Source organism: Xyrauchen texanus, chromosome 4, assembly GCF_025860055.1.
Source record: "Xyrauchen texanus isolate HMW12.3.18 chromosome 4, RBS_HiC_50CHRs, whole genome shotgun sequence".
Classification (NCBI taxonomy): Eukaryota; Metazoa; Chordata; class Actinopteri; order Cypriniformes; family Catostomidae; genus Xyrauchen; species Xyrauchen texanus.
Window position 1 is genome coordinate 12,060,526 of NC_068279.1, and position 12,009 is coordinate 12,072,534.

The 12,009-nt window shown below is 40.3% G+C and overlaps 1 protein-coding gene across 5 annotated transcripts in view; it reads right to left on the minus strand.

Annotated features, from left to right (window-relative positions):
* The window catches only part of LOC127637510 (ARF GTPase-activating protein GIT2-like), a 51,389-nt gene that overhangs the window by 34,337 nt on the left and 5,043 nt on the right, over nucleotides 1-12,009 (minus strand). For all 5 annotated transcript variants that reach the window (XM_052118625.1, XM_052118633.1, XM_052118601.1 and 2 more), the window contains exons 2-3: nucleotides 1,918-2,051; nucleotides 65-177 (exon numbers count right to left, since the gene is read on the minus strand). In XM_052118625.1, the coding sequence (XP_051974585.1) occupies nucleotides 65-177; nucleotides 1,918-2,051 (247 nt within the window). The remainder of the gene's footprint in view (nucleotides 1-64; nucleotides 178-1,917; nucleotides 2,052-12,009) is intronic.

Here is a 12,009-nt window from a genome sequence, read left to right on the forward strand (position 1 = left end):
ACAGATATCTCAGTTTATTTGATAGAAATCTTGCTTGTTATGAAGATGTTTTCGTTAAACTCACTGGACTTTATCCTGAGGGTTGACTTTGCGTTTGCCACTCATAATGGACGAGGGGTCCAACAGAGTGTGCTCCCAAATTGCATTAGCACCATTGTTGTATAATGTCTGAACCATCTGTGGATGAGAAAAAAAAGGGTCATCCATCAAAAGTCAAACATTCATGATAACAATATTCTCCTTAAAGGAATAGTTCACCCAGAAATTCAAAATTTCTCATGATTTACTCTCATGCCATCTCAGATGTGTATGACTTTCTTTCATCAGCTGAACACAAATGTACATTTTTAGAAGAATTTCTCACCTCTTTTGTTCCATACAATGTAAGTAAATGGATGCCAACATTTTGAAGCTCCAAAAATCAAATAGTCAGCATAAAAAGTAAAAAGGTCTCCAGTGGTTAAATCAATATTTTCAGCAGCGATATGATAGGTGTGCAAAGCCCTTCTGATAGGGGAGCCTACAAAGTTAACATAACGTGGCTGTTTCATAGACATTCTATAGCGGAAACACTGGTGAGAAGACAATAGGCTGTTCTTTTTGAATGGATGTCTATGGAGGAGATGCTTTACAACGCTGAATAAAGCACGTTTGTGAGGAAACATCTCATTATTTAATGAATGAACTGCCTGTCCCCTAATCTTCAACATGTTTTACACTAAAAACTCCTTTTAAAGTGAACTATGTGTGGACTTAACTATGACAAAATTGTTGTTTTATAAGAGAAGGTGTCAGTTCATGGCTTTCTCTCCATTCAGTTGTAAAGCATCAGCAAAATGCTAGTTGACCATTATAGACCATTATAGCATTATGCTCTCAGCAATGATAGAACTGTGAAGGTTGTTATCTACTAGAAGATCTCTGTAGGTGTGGGTGAGAAACAGTTCACTTTCACATTGTTCTTCTTGTGTTTTTGGTGATTCACATTCTTCATGCCTACCGCCCCCTACTGGGAAGGGAGAAGATTTTCAAGCAACCTATGTCAGCGTTAGCTAGCTAGCCAGCTTTATAAATAGCTGTTAGCTAAATTTGGTGTATGATGACAGTAGTGGTTTATAAATAGACTGTACATTAGAAATATGTGGTACAATTCAGTATTGATATAGAGAAGCACTGAGGCAAGGCTCTGGGGAGCGTGCAAAAACTTTAGATTTTTGGATTTTCCTGGCAAAACTGACCGGCTCCCTTCGCATGAAAATCCGTCTATGGGCTTTAATAGGCAACCAATTACATAGAAGGACTCATTTTTTAAGTTGGGTTACAAGCCGTTCGCACATTGGCAAAAAAAAAAGTGAATACTACATAAAAATTGTTACATATTACACCTTTAAATATTGATCTATTTCTCACCCACATCTATCATCTCACTTCTGATGGATTAAAACACTGGAATCATATGGATTACATTTATGATGCCTTAATGTACTTTTTGGAGCGTCAACATTTTGGCACCCATTCACTTGCATTGTACGGACCTACAGAGCTGAGATATTCTTCTGTAATTCTTCATAATTTGTGTTCTGAAGAAGAAAGAAAGTCATACATGTATGGGATGGCACGAGGGTAAGTAAATGATGAGAGAATTTTCCTTTTTGGGAGAACTATCCCTTTAAATGTCTCTGAGTCACAGTCACTGGTGGAAGGCCTTGTGGTTCTCATTCAAACAAACCTCTTTTTTTACAAGCATTTAAAAGATTCCAAATGACAAATTCTTCTATAAATAGGATTGTGAAAAAGGATTTGCTTTTGCTTTGGAATAATGTGCTAATGAATCTTGCACAATCAAATTACGATATCATGTTGACTTTAAAGACAAGACTCATAAAAGGGAATCTCTATTTGTCTGAGTGGCCTCACCTGTAGCTGGGTGGGAGGCCAAGTTGTGTGTGACAAATGCCGCACTTGCGAGTTGTGGCGGCCCAGACTGCGGTGAACACTGCAGCACTCATCGCATATCAAAACACCTCTGTTCACAGATGCCCAGCGAGGTTCTAAGGGAAATCAACAGATTTACAGAAAGGCAACAAACAGCATGCCTCAGCAGCATGTTGTGCATTGATCAATACACAATAACACTAATGGAGCTTTTTGGATGCAGCAGGAAAATGCAAATATAATAATAGATTAAAAGGTGTGGTGATGGGGGCATGGCCGAGTGATGCCTGTGGAGAGCAAGGCCGGGAGAGGAAGAACAGTAAGGATTGGCACCTGTGGGAAATCACCTATAACAGGTGTTTTGTGTTGCAGTGAGAGCTGGAGAGGGATAAATGGGCAATCTAAACCACCGGAGGAGAGAGAGAGAGCTACGCTTCAAACGCCTGAGTGTATGCGTGCGGTTAAGTGTGTGTGCTGAAAATCCACGTTGTTTATTGTAAATAAATGGCTTGATTGAGAAAAGAATATGCCAAGTCCCGCTTCCTCCATCCGACAGATCCAGTGACTTGTTGCAGTGGTGCCAAAACAGTCCTCGCAGCTGGCCGAAGTTTTCAAGACCCTCGCCAGTATCCACCAAGCGCAACATCAGTCTCTGCTTGAGCTGCGTCTGGAACAGAAGCAGCAGTTCCAGGCTCAATCGGAGGACCGGCAGGTGCTGTGGAGCTTGGTACACCAGGAGGTGTCTTCAGCCATGACCCCTCATGCTTTCCAAGAGGCTTTGTTGAGCTCTTCGAGCGGACGGCTGATACATGGAAGTGGCCAAGGTCCCAGGGATGGCCCACCTTCTGCCGCTGTTGTTCAGGGAAGCCCAACTCACAGCCCAACAACTTCCCAGAAAAAACATCTGCACCAATTTAACAAGTCACTGGATCTTTCCAAAGGAGGAAGCGGGATTCGGCATATTCTTTTATCCAAGAAGCTGCTTATTTACAATAAACAACTTTTCAGCACACATGCTTAAACACGCACACACACACTCAGATGTTTGAAACGTAGCTCTCTCTCCCCTCCAGCGGTTTGGATTGCCCTTTTATCCCTCTCCAGCTATCACTGCAACACAAAACAGCTGTTAGAGGTGATTTCCCACAGGTATCAGTCCTTACCGCTCTCCCTCTCCCAGCCTCGCTTTCCACAGACGTTGCTCAGCCCCACCCCATCAAAAGGCTAATACAATAAAGGGGCTTCTTACAATAATGCTCTATAGAAAATAAACTACATTCTTCCAATAAACCAGGGCTCTGTTACTCTGTAGGGAACAACTGCTTAGCAATTCAGTGATCAATTGTTGTACAATAAAATAGGAACTGGCCCTATAAAACATGTTACATATATTACTTTTGTTGTGCTGTTTCTCACCCACACCTATTATATCACTTCTGAATAAATGGATTTAACCACTTGAGACTTATGGATTACTTCCATATTTCCTTTATATGATTTTAGGAGCTACAAAGATCTGACCACCATTTACTTGTATGGACCTACAGAGCTGAGATATTCTTCTCAGAAGAATGTTTTCCTCTGGAGAAAGAAAGTCATACACATCTGGGATGTCATGAGGGTGAGTAAATTATGAGAGAAGTTTCATTTTTGGGTGAACCATCCCTTTAACAGTGATATTTATGTGCTGTAATCTATGACGACAACAAAATGTGGGGCTCACTTCTTCCTTATAAGGCCATTGTAGCAAGAGTTGAATGTCATCCTTTTTTTTTTTTATGTTAACGCACTCACTTCCTCTAACATACACATGCTTCAAACCACAACAAATGTTATGCAGCTGAGCTTTATTTCCAGAGTGTAAGCAGGTGACTGGGAAACACAACTACTGAGTGACTAGTAGTTTCAGTGCCTTATAATAGATTTTTCTATCAACTACTGTGGTTCTCAAATGATTTTGCTACAGCACCCAAATTTTCATTGTAAATCTAGTTGCAATTTATTATTTTATGCTTTTTTGTGTGACCCTATTAGCACACAATTTATTTTTAGGTTGCAACCCACCAGTTGAGAACCACTACTCTACTGCACATAAAGGCCCGGAGGCTCAGAGATCCCCCTCCACATAGTCAAGCTCAACGAGACAGGCCGAGACAGAATCCTCATACGTTAACACTTGTCACTGGCCCTCGTCATTCATGGACATCCTATGCCATGTTGGTTTTTAATAGAATATGTCACAGACTCACTCCTTCACTGAGTCATAATTCCAAATCAGTGAAAGTGGGGCTAATAACATTACAGCTATGACTTAAGTGTCTGAGCAGGCTGAGCAATATTTTCAGCATCATATTTGCTGCCCTTCCCCCAACTTGTCCCAAGGGCAGATTGCGGTCAACTAGCGATTTCACTTCCTTCAGAAACAATGATACGAGTCAGTGCTGGGAGTGTAAAAATTTCCCAAGAACAGAGAATTTTCTTCTCACCCAAGGACTGGTTATAAGCTAAACCATTCTTTCTTTTTTTCTAATCAAAATGTTAACATCAAGTTTATGTTTCTACCACTTTTATACCTTTAGGTTTTAACTTTTTATGTGTCTTTTGCAATGTACATTGCAAAGGTGGCACATAAGATGCATCTGAATTGAAATGTATGTGTATTTACACAGACTGTTTAATGCTGCTCAAAGTTGGCATAAATGCATATACGCAGCAATTACAATTGCACAAATGTTATGAGATTCATGTTTTAAATATAAATTTATGGATATAGAAATATGAAATTAACTACAATATGAAATTATAATTTTTAATATGAACCTATCAATTATTAAATATATATTCATAACAAATAGAGATCAACCGATATTGGAATTTGCTAAATTGGGGAAAAGGCAGATAACCGATCAGTCATCTGCCAATAGTCGTTAAAATCGATTTATAGAATGTTAAAAAACATTTCATTCTTTCCTGATGGGAACCGACAGGCTACAAGAGTCCAAAATAAATAAAATCCCAGATGCAGTTCATTGTGCAACCAAAATCCTCATAATAACGAGAATTTCTTTTAGATTTTGGGCATAACGCGGGACTATGAACAAACCTGAAATATAGACCCTGTTTACACCTGGTAATAAGATGCATTTTTGGTGATCCGACCAAATAAGGTCAGCGCTAAATACAGGTATAAACAGCATCTAAAACGTTTTGTGATCAGATCACAAACACGTGACCACATGTAAATGTTAATCCATCCGGAATGCATCCCGGCAGTATCGAAGTGCCTCCCCTCACCTGTGAATCAACCGATGCGCTTAAACTAGAGTTTAAACTTTGCTGGTTACGACCAAATATCCATCTGATCGGATAATTTTAAAAAGCTGATACAAACACAAGTGGTAGAACTTCACAAATCTTCTTCGGTGTGTTTCATAAGACACAGATGAGAAGCAAGTACATCTGAAGCACCTTTAATAAAGGTAATCCACAAAAACTATACATAATTCTGCTCGAAATGTTGTTTTTATTCTTCGATTAAAATTCAGCTGCATTTGGGAGAAATAGCATTCCGTTTTTTTTCTGCTTTCTTTGTCTTTTCTGACTTTTCTGACATTTCTACGCTTTAATGCCATGCAGTAACACACTGACAGATTAATTTATGTATGTCATCAAGAAACAGTCTCTCCCCTCCAAATCAATCAAAAGTGGTCACAGCAGACGCATTTAAGCAACCAAGTGTAAACAGTAAAGTGTCTCACCTGACCACATGTGATTGGATCACCCGAGACGCATCTTACCAGGTTTTACTTATTTTGGGACTTGATTCTGTTACAATGCTTTATATTGAAGTATTTACAAAAAATAAGTTTAATATAGCCTAACATTAACCAGATTAAAGATTTTGTGTGTGTGTGTGTGTATATATATCTATATATATATATATATATATATATATAGATAGATATATATACACATAAATATATACATACATACATACACATACATACAAGTTATATTCACCCTTTGCTATATTGAAGGCACTACAACTACACATTTTATTATGTATTTCCTTTTGAATTTACTTGTTTTTTGTTTTGTTTTTAAATGTACAGTAATTTCAAATCAGATGATTGCAACACACTCCACAAAAATTGGGAAACTTGACTGTCCCAACAAGGAAAAACATAATATAATGTATATATATATATATATATATATACACATACATATACATACACACACACACACACACACACACACACACACACACAGTGTATTCATAAAGTATTCAGACCCCTTCATTTTTTTTTTCATTTTTTTGTTGCAGCCTCATGCTAAACTGCTTTAAATTCACATCAATCTACACTCCATACCTCATAATGACAAAGCAGATTATTATTTATTTTTTTTATAAATAAAAAAAAAAAAGAAAAACTGAAATATCATATTGACATAAGTATTCAGACCCTTTGCTATAACATTTCAAATTTAGCTCAGGTCCATTACATTTCTCTGGATCATCATTGAGATGTTTCTACAATTTAACTGGAGTACACCTGTGGCAAATTCAATTGATTGGACATGATTTGGAAAGGCACACACCTGTCTATATAAGGTCTCACAGCAGAAAATCCATATCAGAGTAAAAACCAAGCCATGAGGTCAAAGGAACTGCCTGCAGAGTTCAGAGACAGGAGTGTGTCGAGGCACAGATCTGGGGAAGGCTACAAATACAATTTGGCTGAACCCAATGGTTACTCTGGTTGAGCTCCAAAGATTATGTGTGGAGAGCAGGGGCGTAGGAGCCATTATACGTGGGTGGGACATGTCCCCCCCACTATTTCCCAATGTAAGATTTTGTTTTGCATTGCCTGCCTATCTCTGCCGATTTCGGAGTCTCCAAATGAATCCATTCTGTAACTTTTAAATAGGCCTACGCCTAATTCAAAGTCACGTTGCTTGCGGTACTAGACAGATCCGCAGACTGTACGCTCCACAAAGTTGCGTTCAGACGTTCAGCTGTTTTCTTCAGCAGTCTGTTCAAGTTGCAGCTGTCAGCCTGTTCTGCATCTAAAGGTAAAACCTCCCACACTTGTCTGTCTGGAGTAAAGTTTTAGAAAATCTTCTTGACTGACAGATCGCGTTCCTTCATCGTTTTGTCGCTATGGTTACACACACACACACACACACACACACACACACACACACACACACACCGTTGGCGGTGCGCTCAAAGTCATCTGTCAGTTGTGCAGTTACCCAAAATCTCATGAATGAAGTTAAAACCCTTCATGTCACTGGATGAAATAAAATCGACTAGCAAAAATACAGGAGGCCGCCTTACAAACGAGTGTGTGTGGAGGATATTGTCATTTCGCCGTAAGGTTTTGATAGCGTCATTTATTTATAAGGAGGGCAACACTCCAGTCCAGGAGGTGGCACTAATGCACCTAAAAATCGGTTATTTATGTATGCTTCGGCAGCCGGTGTTTTTATTTCTTGTATCTAAATCTAGTATGATGTATATGTGAGGTAAGTTAACGTAGGAAAGGAAACGTGGAAGTAAAAATACTGAAATAAATACTGATAACATATTTTGGGCGGTTTTGTTTGCATTTTGGCGGTTTTTGAACAGTTTTTGGGCTAATTCAGCCAATGAAATGGCAGATTGCTGGTTTTCAGTTTGATCATCAGTTTTGTTGTATTTTGAAACTGTCAAATATAGCCTTAGAAGCAAACTATCTAATTTTATGTTGTGTAAAACAGGCAAATGTTAGCTAATTAGTTAACTAGCTATATGCTATCAAAGCTGATGAACAGCCAAGAGTGTGTGAATGTGCCATTGATACGTGTCCTTAAACTATGTAGAAGTAACATTAGTCACAAATTGTTCACACAGAGATGAGTATCCTACAGTACTTTAAGAGGAAGAGGACAGAGGAGAACGGGCTTGTAAGTTTAATGGATAGCTACATACAGTATATTCTAAAATTCACATAGTAAAAGCACTTTAGATCAAATTAGGCCAACGGCATGTCATCAGAGTTTGCATTGAAACCAGTTTTGTGTCCTCAAACATTTGTTACTTTCCTAGACAGGAGATGAAGAGACCACAGAACAGGGAGAGTTAGGGCCAAGTGAGACACAGGTAATGGGAATATGACAGAATGCTCATTTGTGTAGGATAACAGAATACATTGGTACTGTGTCCAGCTAATTTAACTAGTTGTTCTTATGATTAATATACAGGTGCTGGTCATATAATTAGAATATCATCAAAAAGTTGATTTATTTCAGTAATTCCATTCAAAAAGTGAAACTTGGATATTATATTCATTCATTACACACAGACTGATATATTTCAAATGTTTATTTCATTTAATTGTGAGGATTAAAACTGACAACTAATGAAAATACCAAATTCAGTATCTCTGAAAATTAGAATATTACTTAAGACCAATACAAAAAAAGATTTTTAGAAATGTTGGCCAACTAAAAAGTATGAACATGTAAAGTATGAGCATGTACAGCACTCAATACTTAGTTGGGGCTCCTTTTGCCTGAATTACTGCAGCAATGCGGCGTGGCATGGAGTCGATCAGTCTGTGGCACTGCTCAGGTGTTATGAGAGCCCAGGTTGCTCTGATAGTGGCCTTCAGCTCTTCTGCATTGTTGGGTCTGGCGTATTGCATCTTCCTCTTCACAATACCCCATAGATTTTCTATTGGGTTAAGGTCAGGCGAGTTTGCTGGCCAATTAAGAACAGGGATACCATGGTCCTTAAACCAGGTACTGGTAGCTTTGGCACTGTGTGCAGGTGCCAAGTCCTGTTGGAAAATGAAATCTGCATCTCCATAACGTTGGTCAGCAGCAGGAAGCATGAAGTGCTCTAAAACTTCCTGGTAAACTTCAGAAAACACAGTGGACCAACACCAGCAGATGACATGGCACCCCAAACCATCACTGACTGTGGAAACTTTACACTGGACTTCAAGCAACGTGGATTGTGTGCCTCTCCTCTCTTCCTCCAGACTCTGGGACCTTGGTTTCCACATGAGATGCAAAATTTGCTCTCATCAGAAAAGAGGACTTTGGTCCACTGTGCTTTATTAAATCCAGAGTCAACGCTGCCGTCTACCAGGACATTTTCAGAGCACTTCATGCTTGCTTCATTTTCCGGCAGGATTTGCACCTGCCCACACTGCCAAAAGAACCAACAGCTGGTTCAATGACCATGGTATTACTGTTTAACTACTGTGTGATTTCATGTAATATTCTATTTTTTGGGATTTTGATTTCATGGGTTTCATAAGCTGTAAGCCATAATCATCAAAATTATAACAAATAAAGGCTTGAAATATCTCACTTTGCATGTAATGAGTCTATATAATATATTAGTTTCATCTGTTAAGTTGAATTCTTGAAATAAATCAACTTTTTGATGATATTCTAATTTTATGACCAGCACCTGTATATATTTGAATGTAAAATGAGTTTATCACTGAAGCTTTATAATGATAAGCTACACTAAGTAAAGTGGCTTTTTATGATAACAATTTATAGAGTTTGATTTGTGTTATTTCGTGTACATTCTATAGAGCAGCCAGAATTGGAGAGAGGTCAGGGTTTCAGAGCAGGTCAGCCAGACAGAGCATCAAAGGCCATATCAACCTAACGCAGGATGTATCATTCAGCAGCAGCTTGCAAACAAGACACTTAGTTTCCAGGATAGATGGTACAAGAACTATATATGGCTACACTACTGTCCTGATGTGAGAGGTATTATCTGTTTCTATTGCATGAAAGCATTTAAAAATCAAACAAGTCCCCTTGCTAAAAGTGTAGATCAGTCATTTGTATCTACAGGATTCCAAAACTGGAAAAAAGCAATAGAAAAATTTAAATCACATGAAATGTCTCAAGCACACAAAGTGGCCATAACAACACACACACATCAGGCAAAATCAATAGACACACAGTTATCATCAGCAAAGGCTCTTCAGCAACAGCAGGCAAGGTCTCATCTGCTAAAAATTGTTGGCTCATTGCAGTTTCTTGCTAGACAAGGTACTGCTATTCACGGTCATGAAAACAGTGAGGGAAATTTCAGGCAGCTCCTTCGTCTCAGGTCAGAGGATATTGAGGGACTGGAAAGTTGGATAGAGAGGAGGTCAAATTTTCTCAGCCCTCAAATTCAAAATGAGATTTTGCAGATGCTGTCTTTAAACATTGTGCGGGAGATAGCATCTGCTGTGCGGAACTTGCCGACACTCCAATACTCCATCATCATGGATGGCACCCAAGATGTTGCAGGGGTAGAGCAGGAGTCAATCTGCATCCGGTATGTGGACCATGATCTAATACCTCATGAAGTGTTTGTCGGTCTTTATGAAGTGTCTTCGACCACAGGGGAAAATCTGGCTAGGGTTGCCATTGATGTCCTCCATAGAATGAATTTGCCGCTATCTGGTCTCCGTGGGCAAGCGTACGATGGAGCTGCAAACATGTCTGGCAAGACTGGTGGAGTGCAGACCAAAATCAAGGAGATTCAGCCTCTTGCCCTCTATGTCCATTGTGGACCACATTGCGTCAATCTTGTAACACAGGCTGCCTGCAGTTCATCCTGTGTGGTTATGGATGCACTGTCATTGGTCCACAAACTTGGAACCCTCTTCAACCAGTCAGGCAAGTTTAAAACGGTCTTTAAAGAGATTGCCAAATCAGAACATGGGAACATCAAAACACTGAAGCCCTTATGCCCTACCAGATGGGTTGTCAGAATGAAGGCTATTCGAGCTGTTCTTGGGCAGTATGAGGCAGTGCTGCTCAGTCTGGAGGAGATGGCTTCATCTGGTTACTCTGAAACAACAATCACAGCTAGGGGGCTTTTGGAGTGATTCCAAAAGGGGACCACGGTGCTTGGGCTTCTTCTTGCTTGTGAAGTGATTGGAGAACTAGTGGCTGAATTACTCCCTACAGACGTCAACAGGAACTGTCATGGGCATGACGGCAGCTGTGGAATGCGTGAAGTCAACTCTGAAGGCAAAGAGGTCAGATGAAATGTTTCACCGCATATACACAAGGGCCACTGAGCTAGTCACCAGCACAGGTATTGAACCTATCCAGATGCCGCATGTCAGAAAGCCACCCAAGCGCTTCACAGGAAATGCAACAGCATTTGTCCCAGCAACCACTGAAGAGCATTACCGCATTGACTTCTTCAAAATGCTGGATACTGTGGACATGCAACTAACCAAGCGCTTTGAACAGAGTAGCCTGCAAGTCCTGGATGAATTAGAGAGAGTGCTCCTGACTGGAAAGAAGCAAGATGTTGTCAGCCAACATCCAGAGCTAGATCGGCATTCACTGGAGGTACAGCTGCCAATGTTCAAGCTTCAGTTCGACTATAGTACCACTCTTGAGGCTACCAACATACTAAAAAATCTGCTGCCAGAGGTCCGCAGTCTCTTCAGCCAGGTAGAGACATTGGTGAGGCTGCTTTTGGTTGTTCCTTCTTCCTCTGCAGAAGCAGAAAGAAGTTTCAGTTCCCTAAGAAGACTGAAGACCTGGCTAAGGAGCACAATGTCACAGACCCGTCTAAACCACTGCAATCTGTCACATCCATCAGAAAAAGTTGAATCGTCTAGACAGAGCAAGAATTTGTGAGCAGTTCATCTCTGCAAACGATCAAAGAAGGCATGTTTTTGGGACCTTCAATTAAGTCAACATGCTCTTTCTGTCCATCACCTGGCTCTGCCTCAGTCTCTCTCCATCACTGCCTCAACCTCCATCCATCCCCAGGCTCTGCCTCAGTCGCTCTCCATCAGTCTGCCTCAGTCTCTCATCCATCAGTCTGCCTCAGTCTCTCATCCATCAGTCTGCCTCAGCCTCTCTCCATCAGTCTGCCTCAGCCTCTCTCCATCAGTCTGCCTCAGTCTCCATCCATCAGTCTGCCTCAGTCTCTCTCCATCAGTCTGCCTCAGTCTCCATCCATCAGTCTGCCTCAGTCTCTCTCCGTCAGTCTGCCTCAGTCTCCATCCATCAGTCTGCCTCAGCCTCTCTCCATCAGTCTGC